This window comes from Artibeus jamaicensis, unplaced genomic scaffold, assembly GCF_021234435.1.
Source record: "Artibeus jamaicensis isolate MK-2021 breed Jamaican fruit bat unplaced genomic scaffold, CSHL_Jam_final scaffold_1019, whole genome shotgun sequence".
Lineage (NCBI taxonomy): Eukaryota > Metazoa > Chordata > Mammalia > Chiroptera > Phyllostomidae > Artibeus > Artibeus jamaicensis.
Window position 1 is genome coordinate 4,909,400 of NW_026522025.1, and position 27,818 is coordinate 4,937,217.

At 51.0% G+C, this 27,818-nt stretch overlaps 1 protein-coding gene across 5 annotated transcripts in view; it reads right to left on the reverse strand.

Moving 5' to 3' along the window:
- The window catches only part of SSBP3 (single stranded DNA binding protein 3), a 154,051-nt gene that overhangs the window by 115,079 nt on the left and 11,154 nt on the right, over positions 1-27,818 (reverse strand). The window contains exon 1 of one of the 5 annotated variants that reach the window (XM_037161558.2): positions 3,914-3,932. The exons of the other annotated variants lie outside the window; for them this stretch is intronic. Coding sequence (XP_037017453.2) covers positions 3,914-3,917 — 4 coding nt within the window. The 5' untranslated portion in view covers positions 3,918-3,932. Of the gene's footprint in view, positions 1-3,913; positions 3,933-27,818 lie in introns of those variants that run through there. 5 annotated transcript variants of the gene reach the window in all.

Sequence of the window (27,818 nt, forward strand, 5' to 3'; positions counted from 1 at the left end):
CAGTTACAAAGGAGAGGAGTGCCCTTTATTTATAGTCCTTTCTCCCCACCCAACAGTCTTCTCTGGCCCTCAAAGTAACAGCTTCTTTAAAAACCAAGAAGTTACGTGTGATGGGGGAGCACAACATTATTATCCCTGAAACCACCCTGTTCACCACCGATTCTTTTTAATGTTAAAATAAAAGCCCCACACTGACAAAAGCAAACAGGATTTGGTTTTTTTTCTGCCACTAGAAAGGTATATCACAGGAAAAATATACAGGGAAAGGTATACTATTTGTGGCAGAGTTTCCTTAATCAGACTTAACTTGGGATTTACCAAATCTCCCAATTCTTCAGGAGTAGAGTGATTTGCATAGAGCTAGCCATACCTGCTCTCTAGAGACTTCTGGAAGGGGCAACTCCCTAGAGGTGTTATGAGATGGGGAAACACAGGGGAAAGACCAGGTTCTGGCAAGGCTGGGCCTCAGAAGGATTCAAGTGTTGGTCTCTATCTCAAGTAAGAACTTCTTTCCTGTAGAGCAGCCTGGTGCATGAGAAGACGTTAGAGTATCCAAAGAGAACGCTCCAGAGTTGCAGTTGATAACTAAGGTCCCAGATCCAAATCCAGCCCACTGCTGCCTGTATTTGTAAATAAAGTTTTATTGGAACACAGGCACACCCATTCGTATCTGTACTGCTGCCTGCTTTTGTGCTATGATGGCAGAGCTGAGTAGCTGCAACAGAGACCACACAACTCACAAAGCCTACTATCTGGCCCTTTACAAAAAAAAGTATGCTGAACCCTACTCCAGAGGCAAATGCATTCCATTATAAAGGGTGTAGTGACAGACAGGTTACAAAGAATGAAGACAGCCAGTCCAGCAGCTCCACTTCGGAGATGGAGACACAGACCTAGAAAGGAGAAAGTGGCCTACCTGTCAGGGTCAGACTACTAGAAAGACTGCTCGCCACAAAGTAGAGGACAGGCTTCTCGCAACACAACACCAGCAGAGAAAAATATAAATAGAAAGTTAAATCCTAGAAACAAATATTAGTGCTTGCCCCAAATTTAAACATCAAAAATGTGAAAAACGGGGAGGGAGGAGGAGGACACAGGATGGTCTAAACAAATTCATATCCAAAAGCACAGACTATTTTAAGCCCTTTAGAAATACCCCTTCCACCTACCCAAAGCACATGTGCCAATTACAAATCCTGCCTCCGCCCTCTGCCCAGGCAGATGGCCACTACTCCTCTCTGCAGTGATAGTGAACTTGGCAGGACTGAACCTGAACAGCCTTTACCAGTTGCCTGCAATTTCAGCTTTTCCTGGTTCTCACACTGCTCTGCCCTCAAGGAGGCCAAATTAGTGAGGTTTGTGCTCAACTTTAACAATCCAGTAACTAAGACCTCTCCCCGCACAGTGCTCAGTAATTCCCCCAAAGCAGCAGTGGAGTATCAGGCTGAGAGGGCAATGCAGATGGGAAGGACCAGGCCTTCACAGAAGGAGGGAGCACCAGAATCCACAGCCTCCATTTCCAGAGCTTTCCTTGAACCCTCACTGAGGAAAACCCTGGACAATGTGAGTGGTGCACAGAGATGAAGCAACATCACAAAGTTAAAATTAATTAGCTGGCATGTTGACAGAGGCTCATTGTGCCGCGCAGTGAAGCAATCGTAGTGCAAGGGCATCACACACAATGTTGAAAGGCCCTTGGCAGCCACAGGTACGAGAGGTGAGGACATGCTCTGTCATGTCACCAACAGGGTTCCCTGAAGATGCGTGCTTGTATGTGTAACGCTGGTAGTAAGACGAGTCTGAGGTCAGATTTAAATTAATTTCAAAAAACACAACAGTGTGGTGACTGCTGGGGGGCGGGGGGTATAAGGGGACTAAGTGGTTAATAGGAAAAAACTACCATAAAGATTTTTTAAAAAAGAAAAAAAGCAGTAATTAAAATATCGAACTACTATTAGAGCAGCGTCCCCAACCTCCTGCTGTGGACTGGTATCAGTCCACACTGTTAGGAACCAGGCCTCACCAGGCCGAAACCACCTCTCCCCACCCCAGTGGAAAAACTGTCTTCCACGAAGCTGATCCCCAGTGTCAGAAAGGCTGGGAACTGCTGTGTTAGAGGACCTACAACGAAAGACAACAACTGAGGAACTGAACAGCACCAGGCTTGCCTATGAACTATGAGTGGCCTGCCAGAGGAAGGCAGGTGGGCTGGGAGCTGGTGCTCACTGCAGAGGATGCCAGGGAGGGCGGATGCTCTCCCCCAGGGACGCTAGGTGCTCCCTTATCTGCCTGCAATCACCCTACCCAGCCATGTCATGAACTACCACTCCCACTGGGCTGCACACTGCGATTTCCCAGATCTGCCAACAGCTGCCTCTTCCCCACCCCCACCCTGCCTTGCTCACACTGGTTCCTCCACTCCTCTGCCCAGCCCAGACTCGCCTTGAAATCCGGTGGGCTGTGCAACCTAGCCATTAGAAGCACTGAATGCCCACGCTCAAATCCTTGCTCCAACATTTACTAGCTGTGTGACCTTGGGCAGGCTACTTAACCTCTTCTCCGCCTCAGTTTCCTCATCTAGAAAACTGTACTAGTTCTGACCTTATAATTAATGGTGCAGTTTAAATGAGTTAGTTTACATGGAGCACTGAGAACACTGCCTGGCACAAAGTCAGACCTAAGTAAGTTAGTATCACCAAGGCCCACACTGCCCCTTCTTAAAGGGCACTTCCTCCGGAACGCTGCCCCGAATTCCGTCCGTGGGCTCACTGCAGCCACCACCTCTCTGATGGAGTATAGTTTATTTATAGATCATTTCATATTCATGGATATTTATGCAATCTTTTGTCCACACAACTGAGTGAGGCAGTCCTGACCATACCCCTTCCCGCATCCTGCAACACAGGAGCGCAATCTCAGCAAACTTCCTGGAACTTTCACTCGTGCCCCTGAACGACGGGGCCATCACGCGGTGCTCCTGCAACCCTCTCGGCGAAACCTGCGATACTCCAGACTGCTACCCCAGGTAGGCGGAGGAGGAATCCAACCCTTAATGTCTTGGGGATAGGTGACCTACCCGAAATCACAGAGTGAGTTATTAAACTGCTATTCAATTCAGGTTTATTGAAATTAAATAAGTAGGGAAATGATGGGGCTTCCAGTCAGAACTGAAACAGCTTTCGGGCCTCAATCAAGACATATTAACGTATATAAATGCACAAAAACAGGTCTGGAAGGGCACCCTCCACCTGGTCAAATCTGGTTAGGGCAAGGAAGAGGTCAGTGGGGGGTGGGGGAAAGGGTTCACTTTACTTTATATATCTTTTTATTCATATACTTTTTTACTTTATATATCTTTATGTTTTAGCAATATTTAGTACACAACATACTTAGATATTACGTATATAATTAAAAATAACAAGAAATGGCCATGGCTGCTGTAGCTCAGTGGATTGAGTGCCAGCCTGCAAATCAAAAGGTCACCAGTTCAATTCCCAGTCAGGGTACATGCCTGGGTTGCCAGCCAGGTCCACGGCTGGGGGTGTGCAAGAAACAACCAACTGATGTATCTTTTATACATAGATGTGTCTCTCCCTCTCCTTCTCCCTCCCCTCCTCTCTAAAAAATACATTAAAATCTTTTTTGAAAAAAAAGAATCATGTTAAACTCACCTCCCACAGAAGACCTCGGAACTATTCAGATTTAATTCTAGTAAAACTTTAGAGGTGTTCTACCTTCCTGGACAAAAAGCATGCTAAGAACCTGCTAAGAACCAGCTTTAGAGTCAGACCAACCGAACTTCGAGTCCCGATACCATCCCTCTCTTTACAGCCGAGTGACACTATTGAAGTCACTAAACCTCTCAGGAGACTTGTTCCTTCTGCAGGAAGGGAATATGATCTTATTTATTTACCCATGGGTTCTCACGAGGCTGACTTGAAGTGGTGAGCAAAATTCTGATACAGGCGCCACACATGCGCCAGAGTATGCCGCCTCCCCCTGGTTGTGAGGGGTTAATCCTGCTCTAGATCCACGAGGCAGTCCTTCTCCAAAATGATCTATTTGGGTAAAAAGAAAGCTGGGGGGCGGGGGGGGGTTAAAAAGAAAAAGAATGTCATCAACCACGCAAGCCCTTCAACCCCTGCCCGAGACTCCCCTTCTGAGACACCAGCCATGTAGGAGTCAGACAAGATCCAGACAATAAAAGCGGCGACAGAAACCTCACCAACTCGGTCCCTGATGCCCCATTGTCTCTGTAGTCCAATCTGTGCCTCTCACACAAGGTTTCAGGAACATAAAAAAGCATTCAGATAAATGGGTCTTCACTACTGGGATCTTACATAGGGAAAACCATCTAAATCTAAATCAATTAATAATATGTGCTCAGTCCCCACAGGGCCCACCACAGGAACCAACCATTGAAGGGTGAGAGGAGGCAGAACGAGGGGATGGGCAGGAGGAGGCAGCAGAGTCACTGTCAGGAGGCCCCACTCTGACTTCCCAGGCACTGGTACCTAGGCCAAGGCTGCCTCTGCAGCTGACACCTTCCGACACTACTCATCATAGTGCTTTTGCCAGGAAGTGAAACCTGGACCATCAGTAAAGCAATGTGCTGACAGTTCGGATGGACTTGTGTTTTTAAAGCGTGCTGTGTCTGTATCACATGAGCCAACCGTTCCACACGTAAGGATACTATCACACCAAAGTGCACAAACATTTAGCCACCAAGATGTCCGTGACTGTGTTGTTCACAACATGAGAAAACTGCACTCAATCACGATGTTCCACAGTGGGGGACCAGGAGATTACGTGACATCCAAGAAGCAGAATACTAGGTGATCACTGAAAAAGATGGAATATACCTCATGGCACAGAGGGCACAGGTTTATGGGAACCCTCCGCCCGACGCCAAAGCAGGTGCTTAAAGGAGAAAGACAGACAGCTCTAGAGGATGGAGATGCTAGGCTATCACCCAGGACAAGGGACTTGTTCTTACACTGCCAACTGGACCCACAGCTGCCCACGTCTTGAGTGATACCAGGCACCAGCTCACAACCCAATCACCTCCCGGCCTGTAATGTTTCTGAAACGGTTTTAGGATTCCTTAACCAGATGAGGTCCTACGGTCAAAGTAAGTCTGAGAATCACTCTCTATTACACTGTTTACCCACCCCGTATCTTACTCTACACCCCACTTCTGAGACCTACAATGCATCCTGATGCATTAATAAACCTTGAGAAGCCCTACATTAAAGAAACTGCCTAAACCTGCATTTCCCACAAGCATCTGGCTGCAGACATTTTACTGAAACACATCTGAGCATCTCACTGGGCTGGGAATGCGGCTGGTCCAGAAAGCACTGTGGATGGGGCTGGGCGGCCTGGGGACCCCTGTGCCTCTCATTTACTGGGGAATCTGCAGTCATGTCCTCTTCTATTCCTGGGCACAACCTGTCCATCTGGGAGCCGAACTGATGAACGAGAGGGCGAAACTCTTGGGAGCCACAGAGGAGAGGGGGAACGGGGGTGGGGGTGCTTAAAGAAGATGGGACGCTCAACAGGTAGGACTCTTGGTATCCCCCTCTCCTTAAGCTAGTAGACAGCTCCGATTTTTCTGTTTTATTACTTGGACTTCCACACAAGACTTCATTTAAAGAAAGGGCTTTCTTGCTAAAAAGAGAAAAAAAGTTAAAAGCCACCAAAGGCTATGTCCTGTAAAGTCACTTCTAACCATTACTGTTGATTTTCTTTAAATCTGTATTTCATGCAGGAAAAAGTCCTCTCAAATGGAGAGGCCAAGCCGGGCTTCCTGGAAAAGCAAGGGTTTGAGCTGAACTCACTCCAAAAGAGGCTCCATGGGTTTAAGGCTGGGGACGAACCAGGGAGCCTGGCTCTGGGCAGGAAGGCGGGGAGTGGGGGTGAGCACTGCTGGTGGAGATGAGAGGGACCGTGCAAGTACGTGGACAGATGAAAGGCATCTTGAACACCAAGGTCAAGATTATCCACATGGAGGCTGACAGTAAGAAAGCGGCTGGTGTTTGAAGAATTATGAGATCAAAACAAGAGAGCCACTAGTTAGGTGACCATGGCAGACCGTTTCTGTGGCTCAGCGTGGCAGAAAGACTGAGGTGAAGAAGTGCCACAGTCACCTGTGCTCGTGTCTGACTACAAGGGCACAGGCAGAATTCAAGGTTCCACTTGAACAAGAGCTTCAAACTCAACCTCCAGCTCAGCCCTGGTGTACAATGATGCCTGAACATCACTGGGTATTCAGGCCTGCCAATCAGTCTGAGAACTCGATCTTGTCCCTCTGGCTGAGATGGGATTCCCGAGGACTGCACACCCAATATCCCGGACACACACACCCCCTACTGCTCAGAACACCCAGGTCCTCTGAGGATCCTGTGTGGAATCAAAGGTCATATCCCTGGAGAAATCAAAACTTAGAGTGGAACTCCATCAAGGTATCTAAAAGAGAAAGGCATTTGTCCTTCCTTCTCCATGCTTCTTCCAACTGGAAGGGTTCGATCACTTTTTGGCGCCTCACCTGTCCCACCGTCCGTGCCTGTCTGGGTCACTATCTGGCCCTCCACCTGGAGCGGCCCTCCCTCACCGCACACCTCACTGAGATTCTCTAGGGCCTTTCCGAAAGCTGGCAGCTGGCTCTGTCAGACAGGGATGGGGCTTCCGACTGGAATTCAGCTACGCTCTGGATCCACCTTTCACTAACCTGGAAATCCAAACAACCAGGAAACTCACACATCACTGGCCAACTTCCAGCCCAGTTGTGACCCAACAACAAGGAACTCAGCTTGCATGCCATGTTATTCAACTGTCAATGGACGACTAGAATACAGTACTGAAAATAATGCTGAACCAGGGTCGGAAGGAAGAGAGGTGTGCGATTAACTTTCAGGGTCTGCTGTGAGCAAGGCACGTACGTCCGCGTGTGTGCCAAGCATCTGCCATCTGGCCTGTACCCCATGACTAGCCTCAGACTGGATGTTTATCTTAGCTACAGCATATACGGGATACGTTGCGTGCCTTTGGAAAGTCACAAAAGCCACCTACCTGTCTTTTCATCAACAAAATGGTATGAAAGGCCTTGTCTAATGCTCCCCTGGGACTGCTGCAGGGTGACAACAAACCATGCACAGGACACTGTTCTATAAAGTGTCCAGTGCAGGGGATTATTGTATTTAAGGGATCACAGTTCCTCTCCACAAGAGTGACCCCAAGGCACTACATGATCCTGAAGCGGCTTCTAGATCAACAAAGAATTAGCACCAAGTTGGTGGCTGCAAGTGGTGGCGGCACGATGAGTCCATTTTAAACTGAGGAGGAGCCCAGGGCCCCGAGTCTCTACTCCTGTGACACAGGATCGCCATGTCTTCACTGGGTTTTCCCAGGTGCTGTCCAATGTAAGGCCAAGAGCACACCAGCCCAGGGACCTGACTGTTTGGAGCCAAAAGGCCCCTCGGCAAACTGACAGGGCCCACCCCTCCCAGCCTTGGAGGGGCGGGGAAAGAGCAGGGCTATCACAGCCAAAAGACCACTCAAAGAGGCTGTGCCAAATTGGGGCCAAAGTGAGAGGCCTGCAGGCAACCCCAAAGCTATGGCCACTTCTTCCACCACATTATTTTTATAGCCCACTGGGTCACCCAGCAGGCAAACACTACAGTCCTTAGACAGAAGCTGCAGGTTCTGTAAGACTGAGCTGTTCGGAGCCCGGATTAGGTTTGGGGTATGCGCGCACACCGGCACGGAGCATAACTGCACAGCCGGCGGGGCACAGACGCCATCCTGAGTCCAGTATTCATTCACGAGGGAGAAAGAGCCTGGTGGACACGTGTCCTGAGCACGCTCTGGAAGGCCGTCTCCGAGGAAGCCTTGGCAACTTGCAGCCTTGCTTTAGGACACACGGGAGGGCCTGCTGGAGCCTTCCTGTGATGTAACACAGGAGCGCAGGGACAGGATTATGACACACCCAACTCAGTGTCGGTCTGTCTGCCAATTACTATGACTTTGGATGCATTTTCCACTCTCCAAGTGTTTCCTCTTCTATCAAGGGAAGACTAAAATCACCCCACAGAACTGATGAGAGAACCATCAATAATAATTACTAATATCAAGAGATAAGACACAATAATGAACACGACTACTGTTTACAGGGGCTATGCGCGTGCCAGTGCTATGCTGGGCACTCTGCCCACGTTTTATCTAATCCTGTCTAAGTCCCACAGGCTCCTGGCCTCTCAAACAAGGACAGTTGGGGCGGGGCAGGGAAGCCTGCCTTAAGTTGAATACCTTCTACCTTGCAACCACAGCCTGGTAAAGTTGCTGGAGTGTCAGCTCCCCACCCACGGAGCATGTCTGAACAACCCCAAAAGGCAAACTACACCTCAGTTTATGGACATGGGTTATTCTCATTTTACAGATAAAGAAACTGAGGTGGAGGTAGGGAGGGACTCCACAACTCACCCAACCAGTGGCTAGTGGGTCACACCACTAGTTAATGAGCATCCGTCTCCCAAAAGCCAGACCTGGGTCCTGGCAGGCAAGGCAGTGACTTGAGTGGCCGTGTGCGTGTGTGCTCTCTGGATACTGGTGGTGTCTGAACACTGGATCTTGCATGTGCTTGAGCCTGGAAAAGTTCCTGAATTTTCTCCATGGCCCCATTTTTCAAGTGTAAAACAGGATAACACCTGCCTCACAGGGTTGGTTATAGGAATTAAATTACTTCATATATGCCAACCACTTGGACCAGGGCCTGGCACAGACTAAAGGCCCAAAAAATACCAGCTGCTATCACTGTACATTGTCCACAATCCTTGCAGACAAAGACCTGCATGGCCTTCCTCTTCCTCTGCCTTCTGAGGTCCAGCAACAACAGCCCCTCCAGGAAGCCCTCCCATCTTCTAAAGCAGCCAGCAACTGCCCTCTCTGGGCTCCCTCCAGAGTCTGTGTTCCCCTCTCAGCATGAACCATGTGCTGCCTCTCAGTTATCAACTGCTCTGTCTGATGGTCTGAACAACAATCACCTTGACCCTCACCTAGCTTTATAGCCCCTCAGCGCCACGCCTCTGGCAGGTCCCGGATGACGTTCCATAAATGGTAACCGAGTCACTGGCAACCCCTCATCTGGTTTCCAATGCTTCCCACACCAGCAATGTTTCACTGAGAGTTCAGGGGTGTCAGGCAAGGTGCTAAGCACTGTACACCTGCACTGATGATTTACACCTGTACCTTGACCCTTGTTCTATGGATGGGTAAACTGACGCTCAGGGGGACCAAGTGATTTACCCAAGACCACAGAACTGGAGAACAACTGAGCCAGGTCACGAGCAAGGCCTACCAGACCCCAGAGACCTTACTGCCCAGCGACCCTCTCCTTCGTGCTTTCTGTCCTCCTCCATTTGTTGGTGTGTGCGGGGTAATGGAGTTGGGGAGGCGTCTCTCTGCACAAAGCAAGGTGTCCCTGCTATCATTCCCCCATTACTGGGACAATTAATAGCAAACCAAAGGGCCTATGCACCCGATGACTCTGATGTGCCCAACCCTCCTCCCGGTGTCACCGGCACTAACCCACTGACACAGACGATGAAATGCCACTTGACTGACTGACAGCCTGGCTTCCACCTTCTTCCCTCTTCCCCTCGAGGGCCCCCAGAACCAACAGGGGAAGTTGGTTGCTAATGGCAACGGCCTTGGGAGCAAGGTGAGACCTATCAGCCCACTGCTGAGGGCTGGAGGGAAATTTTCAACAGCCTCTGGGGCCCCTTTTCTGTCAATCAAGGCGGCCTCTACCCTGCCTGGGCCTCAGTTTCCTCTTCTTTAGTAAAGTATCAGATGCTACCATTCCACGGTTCTAGTTGCAGAACTAAGAAAGGTTAAGGGAACCCAGTGTGCAGGCCTCTGGACGGTGCCCTGGATGGGCTCAAGTGTCAGCAAGTGTTTTTAAAAACTGGGGATGTCCCTCAGCACCCTAGCTCAGCTGACCCCCCAGCCCCCCACCTACTTACGCCCAGAGCTACACATATCGGTGTCTGAGTTGGGGCCCTGAGCTGAGCCTGTTTGAGACCGTGTGTAACTCGGGACCACCGGAGCCAGAGCTGCAGGAATTGCTTCCATCCCATCACCGCTTCCGGACTGCAACCCACTCGGACAGAGAAGACAGGCTACTACTGATGCTTCCCCTTAGACCCAGCGCCCAGGACATTCATGAGCTGACCGAAAGGCTCAAAGAGCCACGAACACGGGGCTGGAAGCCTGTCTCTGAGAAGTGCCGTGCAGTCCAAGCAGCTTCCCGGGAGCAGTGTTCAGAGGCAGGAGGGCAGGAACACGTGCAGGGGGCCAGGTGGTGGGCAGCACACAGGGTGCCTCGGGTCAGTGACCAGAGCAGCTGGGTGGCTGGCAGGCCTGAGACCTGGCTCCTACGGCTGAGGGGGCATGAGCTCTGGGAAGATGGCCCCTCTGAGAAAACACCCTGGGAAAGCTGTTTCCCCATATGACCTTCGTTATTAGTCCCCTCAACAAGCCACAGAGGGCAGAGACATGGTCCCCTCAGGCAGCACCGGCCCACCTCCTCCCCACCTGCAAGTTCTTGACCTGTCCAGGTCTTTCTGGGACTGTCAATACCAAAGATCTAACACTTTCCAGATGAAATTTGCTCACAAACTACCTTCAACCAGCCTATGATGGATGCTTTCATTCTCCTCATTTCCCAGAAGTTGCGGCTCAGAGAAGTGAAACAGTCAGTGAAGCCTGTGCCCCACGGAACAGGCCATCGCCCTTCTTCTCCCTCTGCCCCCCACCCCACCTAGCAGTGTGGGGTGTGAGCAAACACACTCCCCTCTGGCAACCTGCCAAGGAAAAAGCAGCACCCAGCCCTGGCCCCCAGGAACCCCGAGAGAGAGAGTTGTAGCTGATGTGTAAAGCAGTGACCCCACCCAATCCAACCCAGGGTACCGGGGGACTAACGGGCCGCTAGGGCCTGAACTTGCTTGCTTTCAAATGTTTTCAGTCCTCGTGTGGTGACAGAACCATGACCTAAGCACAAAGATCTGGTATGAGGGTGTGGGCAGGACAGCACCCCCTGGGAAGATGCAAATGGAGCAGCCCCTCACCACCTGGAGGAAACTGTAGTTTTACCGAACAAGAAATAATCTTGTCCTGGAGCAAAATAAACAAGGGTGGTGGCTACAGAAGAGGCCCTTTTCAGATCAGCAACCGGCACTGGCCCTGGCTTTCAGCCAGGGGGTTCTCCCCTGTCTACAGTGAATCCAGGTCCTGCTTCTGCCCCTGTGCCCCAGACGTTGGGCAGAACCCTCTGGTCAGAGCCTGGAGGGCTCACTGGGCGCAGCATTACTCCAACAATCACCACGGAGTACCTGACTGGAGTCTGACAGACAACCTGACCAAGGAAAGCCACCACCATCTCACAGATGGGGGAAACTGAGGCTCGGGCGGGCACACTCGATGACACGGGCTCGCTACGCAGGAAAGCCCACGGTCGGTGACAAACCACTAGGTAAGGTTTATTCCTACCTGGGGGGTCACACCACATGTGTGCGTCACTCACTGGTTTAGCAGAGACGTGTAGTGGGCCCACCAGATAGTGATGTTCGGGGTCTGCAGTAGACAGAGACCCTCTGAACTCGGACACCGGCATCTCCGCCTCACCTCCCTGGGACTCCCATTTTGACACCTGGTTGATGCTGCTAAAGGACACCCCGCCACCAGCCCCCTTTCATTTCCTGAGGTGCCCTCAACTCTAATGAATCTCCAAGTGTCAAGCTGTGGGCCACAGGAAACAGGCCCAGACACCACTGCACGGAGACTCCCGTCGCAGCCTCCCCCCAAAAGATGATGGGCAAGCACTTCAGAGCTCACACAAGGAACCGTTTTTCATAAGGCACTAGCTCTTAAAGAGGGACGCACCGCCAGAGGCCTTCCTTTGGACTTTATCTTGACTTGACAGGCGGCTGCGGTGGCCCTGCCTGCAATTGGAATCCAGGCCATAAAACCCTGTCCACTGGGCAACAAGGGCAAGGCCAACCCTGCACCATCAGAGGGAGGGGGCACAGGTGGTGCTGACAAGACTCGGAGCCTGCCGGGAAGAACAGGGGAGGAGAAGAAAGGGGGAAGGAGGAGGGAACAGGAAAGGACCGCCAGGGAGGGGAGAAGGAGGAAAGAGCCTTTGTGCTGCCCTCCCTTCCCCCACCACCATCCCCAGGAGCCACACAATCAGTTATGCAAATAGTGACCCCTCCCCCAGCCTGAGCCGTCCACCTCTCCTGGCCCCTCCCCCTCCCTCTGGGTCTCCAGGGCTCAGTCTCGGGTGTCTCCCTCTTTTCTCTCCCTCCTTCCCCCCCCAGCCCTCGCCCGCTCACAGGCACAGGGGCCTGATGCCTTGGCCATTCAGAAGCCTGCCCCTATCCCCCACCCAAGCCCTCCCTCACTCAAGGTCTGTCTGTGGTCTTTGGAAATTAATTTTACCCCAATTTTACCAATGCCAGCTTCTTAAACCATTACACATTTCTCACTTTGGGGCTGGGGAGACAGTACACACTGGAAGGATGCAGCCCTTAAAGGTATAACTGAACACACCACCCACTTCCATTTCATCTCACTAAGTCCCTCAGCGACATGCAAGAATCTGAAGGAAAGACTGGCTTCGAGGCAGTGCCTTTGACCTGTGGTCAGTCTAGACCCCTGCGGTCCACATGGGAAGTTTCAGCCAGGTGACAACTTCCAGCAGCTGGGAGTGAGGTAGGGTAGTTCTTATTCCCCCCACAAACACACGCTCTTCTTTTTTCAAGAGATAAATACTTCTGCCCTGGCTGGTGTAGCTCAGAAGATTGAGCACAGGCCTGCGAACCAAAGGATCGAACCAAAGGATCGTGGTTCAATTCCCAGTCAGGGCACATGTCTGGGTTGCAGGCCAGTTCTCAGCAGGGGACACACGAGAGGCAACCATACATTGATGTTTCTCTCCCTCTCTCCTTCCCTTCCCCTCTAAAGATAACTAAATAAAATCTTTTTTAAAAAAGAGAGAGATAAATACTTCTGATTGTTTCAGTTTCAAATTACCGTCAGTCATCTAAATTGGGGATCCCGGGGCCCCTGGCACTGGTGCATCAGAGGTGGATATTCAAAGCAGCCCTCGCTTACAAAGGGAGATGCAAATCTGCCCTGTAAACCTGGACACTGGCGGCACACACTGTGGCCACCGTCCATCCCAGGAGCTTCCATCCCTACCAAGGACCAGGAGTGTGTCATCTGTCACCCGAAACCCAGAGATGGCAAACAATGACCATGACAATGACAAGCATCTGCAGGCACACGCAGAACCTGGCACCCGGTATATCTCCACTTAAGCTTTTGCCAGCTTTGAAATGAAAGACTGTAAAAAGACAAAGCCTAAACGTTTTTCCTATCTGCAGACTGGTAGACTTCTCTCACCTCCAGGGCACACAGGCCCCTAAGCCAGGACATTTCAAACATGCCACTCTGGGAGTGCCAGAGAGCCCACCACAGGAGTTCCTTTTAAAGACTCAATAAAATGGTTATTGGGCCACAGGCCTCACCTGGCCCCATTACTATGTCCCCATCAGCTGAAAGTGCACCCTCTCTCCCCTGGAATAGATTCCCCACTCCAAAACCAAAAACCAAAAACCACCGTGGTCCTTGGCTCTTCCCCACAAGGGCTGCTCCAGGCCTCGCCTGATAAGCCCTCAGAGTCACCCTGCAAAACCAGCAAGGGCCAGGGTGCTCCCACCAGTCAGCCTCCAACAGTGCACTTGCTGAGTACTTACTGTATACAGGACACTGTCCTACGTTCTTCACTCTTAATCCTGACAAGTGAGCCTTTGACACTGCTGTGTTTTTTACAGATAAAGAAACTAAGGCTCAGAAAAATATCAGGGTCACACAGGGACACTCCAGAAGGGCAGTGTCACCCCCACATCAGAACAGAGTCTCCGATCTGCTGGAACACCTCCAGCAGTAAACATCTACGAGACAAATTATACAAATCCACTGTCTTAATGTTATAATGGGTCCCTGTGGCCTCAGAAAAAATCCGAGAGAGAGAACCACACAGAAACGTGAAAAGCACATCTCAAACAACTTGGAGAGTGTTGGCAACATGTGCTGAGAGGGGGGTTAGATTACGAAGTGGCTTTGGACAAAAGCATTTAAGACACTGATGTCAGAAACTCTTGTGAAGACATAAAAACTATGCAAGTTGAGAGCAGAACATGCTACTTCTAAATTTACATGTTTTCAGGAACATATGATTTCAAGCATGTATACTGAAATCAGTAACCAGTATTTTAAGTAAAGACACTCTGGCAACAGGGAACCTACATGGACGGACCACAGTTCGGCTCTGCCCCAGCAACGCCACCCCCACTTCCACTGAGCCTCTGCGGACACGGAGGTCCTCTGCCCCGTGACCCCAGAAAGCACACGACCTCTAGAGACCAGGCACGGCGGGCCCATTTTCATCATGGAAAATGGAATCAAGCCCACCCTTTCCATATTTCTCAGCAAACTGAGTTAATGGGTAGATTCTTCCCGAATGTTCAGTTTTTCTCCCCCGATTTCTGCTTAACCCCCAAGTGACTGCTAACGCTTGCTCAAAGACAACTAAGACTGTGGTGGAACAAAGGGGTTGTTCTGCACTCAGCAGCGTGGCTCTGCCTCTCTTGCAGGTCAACACATCCCTATTTCCAGGGGTCGCACACAGAACTCATGACCGAGAGGGCCCCGAACCACTCGGAGTGGACAAGTGGCTCAGAAGGAAGGCCCAGAGCCCTTCGCCAGGAAAGGGTCCGCCCCTCCCTCTGCCAGGCCCCTCAGACCAGAGCAGCAGGCCCCCCAACAATGCTGCTCCCTCTGTCGGGACTGCCACCAGCCAGCACCAAACTTCAAAACTAACCACCACCTCTGGGGTTTGGGGCCCCTGTCTGGTTCCTTTCAGTCCGTGTGCTGACAGCCAGGCCAGGACCTACCAGCTACTTTTGTTTCACGGGGAGCAGAGAAGGCAGGGGCCCCTGCGGACGGACGCTGGAGGCTCGAGTTAAGTTTCGCTGGTGAGTGGCGGGGGCACAAAGGAAGGAACCGCTGGGGGAGGGGAGGCCACAGAGGCGAGGGCTGGGACAAAGGGGACAAGAGACAAAGGGACAGGAAAAGGGAGCCGCTTTCTCCTCTGAGGAAGAAAGTCTCCATTTAGCCTAATATTTCACTCACACCCCTGGGCAAGAAAAGCACACTACACGTTTCAGGACATGGCTTCAGGTGTCCCCAACACCCCTGCTGCCTCGGCTGCTCGTGGGTTTGCCTCGTCCCTCCTCCTGCCTGTCCAGGCCCCCTCCTCAGCCCACTTGTTTGATGAGCTGCCTCTCTCCAACCTGATCTGCCACCCTGAAGACAGACAAAGAATTATTTATTAGGAGAGAAGAAAACCCCTCAAAGTGCCAGCCAGTGACAGACACGACACTTTCTACAAAGAAGTAAGGAGAGAGAAGTGAGGTGCCAGGCTGGGGTGGGGGGCAGTCGCTGTCACCACACACGACAGGCCTCACATGCTCCCTAAAATCCCACCCACTCAGCTCTTTGGACTTCTCCCCTTGAGACCACTGTCCACCCCACCAGATGCTTGTGATGATTAATCTATACTGAAGGTGAGAGTGTCCAGCAGCAGGACGAGTCTGCAATAAAGATGGCAAAATCTGCAACATGAGCGAGGTCAGACCAGAAAGACCTTGAACGTCTGGCTCACAGTCTGGGGCCTCTGTCCCACAGTCGGGGGAACCTCAGTGCTGTCTTCAGGGCAGATTCTGAATTGTCTTATTTTGGTTTTGGTTTGATTTTAGTGAGGGAGAGAGACATGATGCAGTCACAATGCAGTCACATTCTACATTAACAAAGCCAATCTGGCACCCGTATGGAGATCCAAGCCAACCAAGGGGCAGTTTAAGGGTGAGGCCAGGAGGCTGGCTGTCACCACCCACAGGGACAGCAAGAGAACAGCAGAGGCCACAAAGCTTGGCTCCCTCGCTCCCTGCTGCCCCCTGTGCCTCTGCCCACACAGGAGTCCTGTCCTGGACACAACTCCATTCACCCACATGGCTGCATGGCTCCCGTGTGCGGGGTGCAGCCCAGGGCAGTACGGCCCCTGCCCTTCCAGCAGGGCATCATTTAGGCTGCGTGAAGTCCTTCAGGCCTGCCGCTTTAAAAATGTAACATTTTTATTGAGCACCAACTGTATGCCAGGTGCTGGGGCTCGCTCATTTGTTAGGGCTCCAAGAGAGGCATGCTGGTCTCTCGATGGAGGCTTGAGGAATGGTAAAAAAAAAAAAAAAAAAAAGCCTATCTCCAGAGGAGAAAAAATTAAACTGGGCCAACCAAACCAGAACCACGAGAGCCGCTCCAGGCTCCCCCCCCCACCCCGTGGGGTCTGGCTTGGGTGGCCATGCTGGTGGTGGTCATGGTGGCCGTGGCCCCTGCCTGCATTAGGTCAGGGGCGACCCTTCCCCAGAGCAGCAAATGCTGCTGCTCCAGAGGGGAGTGACCCTTTCTGTGGCCTGGTCAGCCTCAGTCACACCTCCCCTCCCACTCCTCTCCCTTTCCCTAGGGCAGCAGCAGCCCCTCCCCAGGGTTCCTCCTCGCCCCGACCCTAAAGCTTGAGCCCCGAATAGACCCTGGAGAGGACCCTAACAACTGGCCTGCCAAGTGACCAGACCAAGGATCAGGCCACAGTTGGCTCTGGATTGGAACCAGTCTCTCAGCTGCATGCAGCGACAGCTTCTGTCCTCTGTCCTGAAGAAAGAATGCTGGTGTGACACACGCTCAGAATTCAAAACATCTTCAAAAAGAAAAAAGGAAGGGGGAGAGAAGCCATCTGTACCTCAAGTCTGCGAGGCAGCTCTGGATGGGGCGGACGCCAGATTCCTGAGAAACTGCGGCCCAGAGCAGCCCCGGCCCATGACCCCGGCCCTCACCAGGGAAGGGACACTCCAGGGCCAACTCGCTGACTCGACGGAAAGGATGGGGCTGTGGCAGGCACCTGTGCCTTGGAGGTGGCCGGGACGTGGCCAGGAGGTAGCCAAGGCCTGGCTGCAATGGCCAACCCCCAACCATGAGGAGGGGATTTGTTGTTTTCGGTAAAGCCTAGAAAAATTAGCTCTAATCTAAGAGAACATAGGCCCCTTCAAGCTTCCCTAAACTAGATATCCTTCATTCTTTTAGTTTATGTTCCCCCGGATATATGTTCTCAATAACCCATTTTTTAAAAATTTTTACTAGAATAAGCTGGACAAGAACATCTTTGTTTCAACTCCTCTGTCCTCAAGATGCAGTCGCTGCCTTCTCCAAACTAATTCTTCGCCATACCTTTACCGGGCCCCAAGCAGCCACACGCCAACTCGGGAACCTCGAAGGTGCCCTTAACCACCACTTCACACAGAAGGAAGTGAGTACACAATTAACTTCAAGCACTTTGTCCAGAAGTCACCGAGCCAACAGGTGCGGCATCAGGGCCAGGGCCGGCCCAGGCAAGAGTAACCTCACTGGTCCTCACCGGCAGCAGTGACCAGGGAGGGGAGGCGGGAATGCATTCCAGTGCCTTCCTGGGGGACGCACCAGCTGACGCTGCAGGATGTATCTTCCACTTAAAGATGCACAATTAGCATCTTAAACACACAAACCCCATTTCGAGGGGAAGGACGTCTTTCAGGTCTGTGAGGGCAAAGACTTTGCCAGTGTCCTGTCTACAGCCACACCCGAGAGGCGTCAACTACTTGGTAAGTGATGGGGTGACTACCTGAGAAAGCCTGGTTTCTGCTCTGACCCCTTCAGTGGATTTTTGATAAAGTGTCCTCCCCTTAGGACTGTACTGACAGGAACCGGGGATTTCAAGGAAGTGAGCATTTATTTCAAGACCCTGGAAAAGCCTGAATGGCCGACTTAGAACTAAAGAAGCCCCTGGGCCGGGGTGTGGCTGGCCCCTGCCTGAGGGATAGACTGAGCTACTCACCATGAGAAGCCACCTCCTGCCCACACCAGCCCCCAGAATCTTGGTTAGCTTCCTCAGCTAAGCAAACAGGAGTCTCCTCAGACAATGTAGACTTGTGTGGCCTGATAATATCGCCACCAACCCTGAATTACAGGGGTCAAATCATAAAATATTCCTGCTCAGATAAGCGGGAGAGTTAGAGGAATCAGAAGCAGCTACTTCCCATCATCGCAGGCTAACACTCCACGAAGACGTGGGCTGGGAGGCTGCTCAGGATTCCAGCCCACATCCCTGCCCACCCACCCCCCTAACCCCTGTACCAGAGGCAAAAACTGGCAAGAGAGGAGTCATGGGGCTTCCAGCCTGAGCAGCCTCATTAGTTGGCAAAAGGCTGGGCTAACTGAACACTGAGCATTTTTGCACGCATCTCTGAGGACACATCACATCTAAACTTACATTAATATGTCAAAGACCTATTTCAGAAAAGAAAGGCGAATGCCAATGCCAGACTCAAACCAAGCAGCCAAACTTGGCCTTGTTCTGAGGGCATAAAGGCTTCAGGGAGCCGTTCAAATGCACAGACATGGCCCTGGCAGGTGGGCAGTCTCCTGCACTTCCTGATCAGTCTTTCAGCCCACAAATATGAACTGGGTATATCCATCAGGTGTCAGGCCCTGACTTTACAGAGGGAAGTGCTTTGAACAAGGAGGACAGCCTGTGCAAAGGCCCTGACGTAGGGAGGCTGGCCCTTTCTTTTCTGCTACTATAGCCCAGCAATAGGGTGCTATCAGAATCTCACAGTTCACTCCACCCTAACTACGAAAATATACAGTGGTAATTTTTATTTCAAAACATTGTGAAATTCCCCAAAATATTTTTTTTCTAATGCACCAAGTCCAGTACCTTCTCACCTTTCCCTGCTGACCATCCATTTCTGCAGCAGTTGCCCAGAAGCAGCAGCTTCTAATTCCTGAACAGCTCACATGGGCCTCCAGTTTAGGACACACCCTAGCTCTCTGCTGGCCAATGGCTGTCCCAGCTGCCTGTCCATGTCTCCAGAGCAGGCCTGGGACAGGGACAGAGGGAGGACATGTTTCCTAAGCAAAAGAAACAAGCAAACCGGACCTGCTCTGGGCAGCATAGGCCAGGAAGGATGCAGGAAGTCCTTGCTCATCCCTACATGAGACCCCAGCAACAGAAGGCCCTCCTCCCTCCTGGGAAGGGAAAGATCCTTTGAGGGCAGGGAGCGGGGGTCCGAATGCTGACTGCTCTGGCCCTCTTCATGGCGTGCACTGGGTACAACAAACACTTCTAACCTCACAGCACTTGGTTCCCTTGGCGGACTCTGTCCTCACCCCCAATCCCCACCAAAAACAGACTTTAGGAAGAAAATGAATCAAGTTTTACAAGCTTCCCTATTTACCCAGGGCTGCAAATCTATCAGTGGGGAAGCTTTTAAAATAAACTCTCTCCCAAGCGCTGTCACTTCCTTTCTTCTATGGGCTGCTACCACCAACACACACACACACACACACACACACACACACACACACACACACACACATTCACTCTCTCTGTCTCTCTCTCTCTCTCCTCTGGGTTTCTTCAACCTTAGCTGTGGATCCTGAGTCTAAAAGAAGAATTCCAAATTGAGAACATACATCAATCCACCGCTTATAAATACTTCCTGGTTTTCATTCTGCTCCTCTCAGTTACTCATGCATCTGAACATACTCCAGTAGAGTACCCTCAGCAGACACTTTCCCAAAAACACTATCTGCCTCTCATGTGGTCATTCCAGAAGTATTTACTGGGCACCTTTTGAGGGCGCTCTGTAACTTTACCTCAAAACCGTACTGCCAGCTGAATGCAATCTCCGCCTCACGGATGAGGACATGAAGCACAGAAGCAACTAGCACTGGTTACACTGTGAGCAGAGGGCCTAGAGGGGGATCAGCGCACAGGCAGCCTCACCTGGTTCTCTGTACCCTAACTCCCCAGCACCCCATGTATATCAGACACAAAGCAAAGTTGCTTCCTCCAAAAAAAAAAAAGAAAGAAAGACACTTATGGATCACCAGCCGCTCTAATATTAAATCCTGAAAGCTAAAGGTTATTTGAACTCCTTTTTCCCAAAAGGAGCACGGAAAACACAAGCAGCAGAGTGCACAGCCTGCAGGCACAGGGGTTGGGGCAGCTTCCCCAAGACAGGGAGGCTGCGCCCAGTGGCTTTGTAGCAAGCCGGTCAGCGGCCTAGAGTTAGTCTCTCAACCTCTTGCTGCCCACAGGACTTTGGGCAAGAAGTGAGAGCTGGGTGGCCTTTCTATAGTGGCCCTAGACCTCTTCTAAGGCTCTCCAGATAAAATGACCCACGTGCACAGGGCCTTCGAGCTTAGAACTGAACCCGTCATGAACATCCAGGAGCTGGGGAGGGGGATGAGGTGACGGGAGGCTCCTTCTGGCAGATGAGACCCACACCGTGTGCTGCGGCCAGTATCCGGCCACAGCCCGATTCTCTCACCCCAAGCTCCAAGGACACAACTTATAACCCATGTTCCCATGTCCCCAGGGGTGACACCATGGCATCCCGCAGAAACGTGAAAAGGAAAAACACTTGCTCCACTTCCAACTGGCCTACCCTATTCATCCTAACTTCTCTGGCTGGCTTTCTACGCCTCCGGACCCATGAACTGGCCCTACCTTTTGATCCCGTCTTCCTCCCAAGCCAGACGCCCCTCTCCTCTCTGGTCTCTGTCCACCCCCAACTACTACCTATAAAACTCCCTCGTTTCCTCGGCCTGTCTCCACCCCTCCTTCCTCAACACCCCACACCTAGAACCTTGCTTCCCCATCCCCAGCTCTTCACTTAGCTCTGTCCTAAAGCAGAGGCAGCAAGAACTTTCTTTCCATTCGTCCTTCTAACTGGACTGCCCCATGAATAAGAAAATATTTTAGTAAAAGTTGGATATTATTATTCAGCTGCATTAGTGTCTGAGGGCCCACCATACTTCGTATACCGGGGTGGGCAAGAGGGGTTTACAGTTGTAATACTAATAAATAATACAAAATCACAAAATAATGGCATCAGAATAAACTCTGTTATCTCGTGTACTTACCACTTTAAACCTACTCTTGCCCACCCCGGTACACGGTGAGCCTGTTTCCTCACTGGAGTCTGTCTCCTATGGCCTGTAGCTTACTGAGTGCTGATCAGAAAAACCCCTCGGGTGACAGACCGGGGGAGACCCTAAAAAGAACTTTAACTCAGTGACGTGACTGCTTGGAGCTGAAACCCAACTGAAATCCAACTTCTCCTTTGAAGCAAAAGCAAAGCTGCCAAACACCAGGCCACCCTTCCTTCCAAAAAGGAAGGACTTCCAACTAAACCTTCCACCAAAATCCAGCGGGCCCTCAACTAAAACCCCGGCCCCACAACCGCCCCTGCAGGAGAGCCTTTTCACATCATTTTCCTTCGAAACCAAAAACCTAATTTATACATTGAGTGTCTTTCCTTTCCAAACCATTCGGAATTAGGGAAAGGGGGAAAAACACGTCTGTTTCCATTTGAAACTGTCAAAATTAGCATTCAGTAATTAAAAATCACACCCTTTCTCTTAATAACCTAACCAGCATGATACAATCAGGTTGTGCCAACTCTTTAATCTAATTGACTAATTACAGATTTTAATTTAGTCAGTTACTGAACAACTGTTGACAATTTGTTTTCATTAGGGACAGAACAGAATAAATATTTAGGCTTCTAGTCACAAAGACTCCTGCGATCAGCTCTCCGCTGTGACCCCAACTTCAGAGCTCCATCGCCATCCTCAGACACAGGTGCCCACGCGGCCCCCAGCACCTCTCGGCCACAGCCTGGGCCGCAGCAACTTTTCTACAGGGCCCTCCTAAGGCAAAATCCTTAAGTGCGCACAGTGACCTCCATTCCCAAAGTACAGGCAATTCCCACACGTCACTTAAGAAATGGCAAACACTTAAATGCTGTGAAGAAAAGTAAATTCAATGCTACTACATGTCACTGGCTTTTAAGCAACAAAATAAGTTAACAGTCAAAATAGGTTTATCTGCATTCATCTCACTGAGAGGCAAACTGTCAGTGGTATCTTTTTTTTTAAAGACGCATTTATTTATATGTTTCTACTGATGTGATCTAATTCTTTCAAAGTGCATTTTTCCCCCAAGGTCCCCATCTCCTAAAGTCGTCCAAAAGTTTGTCAAAATATATAGTGCGGCTCAAAGAATGGGGATCCAGATTCAAGTCCAGACTCCCTTACTGAATGACTTCAGAACCATGGGCCATGACTTCACTTCCTGAGCCTCAGTTGCGTTTATCAAAGGAACAGGATAAAAACAGACTCTGCCTGGTAGAGTTACAGGGATTAAATGCTGTAAGCACGCACAGTGCCTGCCCCAGGGCATTTGCAATAAACGCTGGTCACCGCTGTTTCACAGACCAACCCCAGCCATTCCAGAGCAAAGCGAGAAGGAACCCCCTACATTGCCAGATGGGTGTGATGAGCACAGAGGTTACGCCGAAGGTTCCCAGCCTGAGGACTCAGGTCTCCTGAAAATTTCAGGGATTCTGGAGAACTGCTGTTATTTTTAAGCTCAGTAAGAACCAGCTCTGTCTCAATGGAACTAGAATCCCAATTCCCAATGTTTGCTGTTGACTAGAATTTCCCCAAACTGGTATGCTCACATCAGTTGCCCTGAGCTAGTAAGAAGCTCTGATTATCAGAAACTATATAGTTCTTCTTGTTCCTATTTTATCATCAAAATGAATGGTGACTGCCCTGACTGATGTGGCTTAGTGGGTTGAGTGTCGTCCTACAAACTGAAAGGTCGCCAGTTGGATTCCCAGTCAGGGCACATGCCTGGACTGCAGGCCAGGTCCCCAGTTGGAGGTATGCAATGCGCTTCTCTCACACATCGATGTTTCTCTCCCTTTCTCCCTCCCTTCCCCTCTCTCTAAAAATAAACAAATAAAATCTTTAAAAAAAAGAAGAAGAATGGTGACTCAATGCATGCAATCTATTTGTGAACAAAATATTTCCAAGCATGGAACCCTCAATGGGTGACGGAGGATTAATAAAAAAGGCCTTATAAGCAAAGAGATGCAGAAATTCTTCTTTAAGGTATACGGGTCCAAAGCAGGGTATCTGCTTCTGGGGTAAGGTCACAGAAAAGCAGCCCAGCCCTTTCACCCAGGGAGAAGCAAAGTAACCCCGGGCTTGAGCGCGCCCGGGCCCCTCAGGGCCCACCTCCCACCCTAGTCCTGCCACCGCCTGTGCCCAGTTACCCTGGGCTGGGCCGTGGGTCACCAATAAATCAGGCAGTAAAGATGTCAAATCTGGTATAATTCTTAGGGAGTAGTGAAGAGCACTTTATTTTAAGCCCATCTTCAACACTGCTGAGTCCTTCCAGTGCCTCTGTTTCCTTCACTACCATACAGGAAAACGGGACCTAACCCACAGAGCTGTTTTGAGTGACATGAAATAAAACCTATAGCACTTAGAACAGTACCTGGCATTCAGTTAGCACTCAGCAACTGTGCGTTGCTGCTATCAGTTCTCCGTCCATGAAATGGGAAGAAAATCCTGTTCCCTACACTGCCCAACAGAGTAAGAATGAAATAACACTTTTAAGTGTCTTGGCACATAGTAAGTGCCCAATAAACGCTCATTGCTTTCATTCAATAAGGGATTCATTACTATTGAACCACAACACTGTAGTTTAGTAATTTATTCCTTAGCAAGAAACCGCCACTCCGACTCCCAACAGCTCCAAGCCCCATGGAAAGATCACTGCTCCCCAAAACCGAGGGCCAGCGTCGGGCACCACGACTTTTACCAAGTCTCACCTCTCCGAGTTGCCCTTGATGAAGGTGCTGCCAGCAAAATAATGCCAAAGAAAGTACGTGGCGACAGTGAACTAGATTTCAGTTCATTTTCTGTAGCTTGGGGTCAGAATTGACTGGAGCGCTCTGGTGATCAAGTTTTCTGCAATTCCCTATTCCGCACATTGCTCGCTGACAGAAATTCACTGCGGTATTTAAAGTGGCAGCCATCACAACTAACTCAAATTGTATTGACTTCCCCAATGCTGAAATGCTCTGCTGAAACCATCAATTGGCCAATTCGGAGATAACGCGGTGGCTGAAATTCCCTGTCACGCTGTAAAATCCCCTTTTGAAGAAGCCCGCCAGCCCGGAGGTCCGCAGCTGCGGGCCAGCACTGCCGCGTGTAACACAAGTGGGCTTGCAGAGCGGGATCTGGCGGCAGCGCTGCCAAGAGCAAGGGCCTCCAGAGAGAGGATAACATTTTCTACTGGAAGCCTTCTAAAAGACAGCAAGAAAAGAAGGGCAGCGTGCACACGCCCGACACCAAGCCTGCCCGCTGGGCCGCTGGCCCCCCCAGCACAGGCCGGGCGGCCAAAGCCACGGGAAGCCCAGGGCATCTCCCAAAGAAAGCTGCAAAATTCCTAACGGGTGGCACAGACACGGACACAGGCGCCAAGCTCTTAAGGGGAGGTTTGCTAACGTCAGTGGCTGTCCCAGGAATCAGGAGCCGATCTGGCCACGGACTTGCTGTGTTACTGCCCTATTCCAGGCCTCAGTCTCCCCACCTGTAAACAGAGAGGCTCCTTTTTTATACACGTTTCTGTGATTTGATGGTCTGTCCAAATTTCAAATCGCCTTCTCAAAAGGGGACCATTTACGAACGATTTTCAAATGCTTTCACCTGACTTAAAATAATTAAAAAAGCTTATTTCATATATTTTCATATACTTTCATACGGTAGACACGCTAAAGCTCAGAGAGACCAAATGACTTACCCAAGGCCGTCTGAAAGAATCCCAACTTGAAACTTGAACCCTGGCCCTCCAAGTCTAAATCCTATGTACTGTCTTGTCCATGGCACAAGCTCAGTCCCCATCACCAACCACCACAGAGCCAGGCACAAGGTAAGAACGCAGGACTCACACCCCAACAACCAACTGCCGCTCCGGCCCAGTCTGCAAAGCCACACTGTCCACCCCAAGAGAGCTGGCAAAGCTGAGGCTAACGCCCCAGGCATGGGGGAGGTCTGCCACCCCAGAGCCTGCTCTCTCAAACAGCCTTTTGTGACGGGAAAGAAGGATCAGAAAAAAACCTCAGACAGAGGCCACAGGGAGCAGCCGTGCTTCTTAAGGTCAGAGGACTGTGAAACAGAAGTGAAATGTCAGGCTCTTCACCCAAACACACAAAGAGCAGGGGACACAAAGCCTGCCTGGGAGCTATGCAAACAGCTGTCGTCCGGAGGGGAAAGGGAATTTGGGAGGCTGGGCCAACTTGGGTCAGACAGGATGCCCTGAGATCCAGTCTCAAGACTCTCGCTGTGGCCAGAGCCCGGGCCCTGCAGACGTTCAGACGACACCCCCCACAGGGGCCAGCGCCCCAGCGCCCCTCAGCTGCAGACGGGCAGGAGTAGCTGCTCAAGGCCAGCCAGCAGGGATGGAGTTGCAGACTTCGAGTGAGAGCTACTGCTTACTCAGCATTCAGCGAGCATCTGCTGGCACCTTCCACGTGTGTTCAGTACCCAGCACTACGGCAGCCAACACCAAAGGCAGAGGTGCTGAGCACCCCCCAGGCACCACTCAGGAAGCAAAATGGGGAGATGACTCTCTCAAGAACCCTCAGAGGTGGGGATGATTCCCTCCTTATTACAGATCAGGGAACTGAGGTCAGCAATCGCTTGTCACTTTGCCTCCGTCATCCAACCTGCAGGTCCCAAGGTTCAATCTCAGCCTCTCCAGCACAGTGGCTTTCCAAGTTTAGAGTGAGATCCACAATAAGGCAAATTTCACATCGCAATCCAGGGCACACGTTCATTTATAGGCACACATAAATCATGGAAAACAAGTTTCCTGCACTAATACTCAGGTTTACTGTCTGTGATACAGTTGTTTCATTTTCTGTAATTACCAACTTGGCCCACTAAGCTGACTTTATGAGGCACTAACACCAACGGGTCCCAACTCGGTTTTCGGAGCAATGGGTCACCATGCGCCACTCGTCCATCTCCATCAAAATGTGTATTAACGTGCCTGATCCCTGGGCAGCAATCGAACTATTCTCATTTCTCAAGGCCCAGACTGCAGCTCACCAACCCCGGGGTCTGTTCATGATTCTGCAATGGCCCCAGAAGTGGGAGAGCAGAAAGGCACGAAGATACCCTCAGGAGCTTCCAATCTAGAAGGAGGAAGGGAAGGGACACACCGTGACCCAGTCAATCACTCCACTTTCAGGAAGCAAGTAGCAAATGAGTAAGAAAGACACCAAGTTCTTGGGGGAAGGAGGAGAAAAGGCGGCGTTCCCAGGAGCGTGGTCCTGGCAGGCCTGGTGGAGGCGGCCACGTTCCAGGCCGGCATCTGCTTTACAGGAGGGATGGTTGGCACGGAAACAAAAACACCCATCTCAGGCGGAGCAGTACCAAGTAGGGACTACAGGGAAGGGTCAGAGAGGGCTGGGGAAAGCTCCAAGCCCCCAGAGCAAGAGAAGTGGCTGGAAAAGGAGAAAACAGACACTGACTGAATAGCACAGACCAGGTGCTGGCCAGAAACGTCTGCACTCATCTCCTCTCATCCTCACGAGCATGGGGGGTTAGTAGGGAGGCTGGGTGTTGGACCCCCCCACCTCCACCCCAGTCAACTGAATGAGCCTGAAGAAGGTAGATTCAAACCTACCGATCGAATCCCTAGAGAACTAACCAACGTGAACAAACCAATGATGGCTCATGTTTCACACTCCTCACACCCAAAGCCCCTGCTGCCACCCCTCTTTTGGCCATCACAGAGCTGGAATTCATTCCAGGCCAGGGGAGATGACAATTGTAGCACATGTTTATACAGCACTCACGCTGTACCAGGCACCATGTGTGCTGTGCATGTGTGCATGTACACACACACATTGACTCATTCGATCCTCAGGACAACCTGATGAGGCAGGTGTGTTTTGTTAACCCCACTTTGGCTTAAGGAAACTGAAGCATAGAAAAGGTTAAGATGCCCAAGTCCGCACAGCCTGTAAATGTGGCAGGGCAGCACAGGGCAAAGGAACAAGTCCTGTATCCTACTGGGTTTGTAGACTGGAGTCCTGCTGGTAACATCGCGTGAGGCATCTTTCCTCTCCAGGCCTCAGTTTACCTACTTGTATGATGACTACGTAACCTCCACTTCCATTAGCTGCAACCCTGCATTAAATAATTTCCCAGCCACCACCAGGGGTGGGACTGTTCACCTATTCCTGCCACCTGTTCTGACTCTGCATCCATCTCTCCAAAGAATGAAATCATTCTGCACAAGGGTTTTTTCAAGCACTTAGCACATCCTGAGCTGCATTTCTTTCTTTGACTACACTAAGCAGAGCAGCCACTCCGTGGCAGGACTGAATGAACACCCCAAAACTTGGCAGTATCTTCTGCTCCTGGCCTGGGGGCCAGCTGACCAAGGCCTAGGAAAGTGAAGGAGAAAGTAGCCAATGCACCCAGAACCAGTTTCCCATGGACCTTCCCCAAGCCCACCTTCTCCTTCAGGCAGGCCCCTTTGGAACACCTCACTCAGTCACGAAGTTAGGTGAGGCCAGCCAGAGCAGCATACACCCTGAGAGAATGATGACAAGATCCTGCCGGGGGAGCTTTCAATTCTGTTCGTCCCTGTAAACATTCACACAGCACTTAGCAGCACAACAGCCTTCCGTGCCTTTCTCCCAGCCACCCCCACGGTGGGCAGAGCAAGGTCC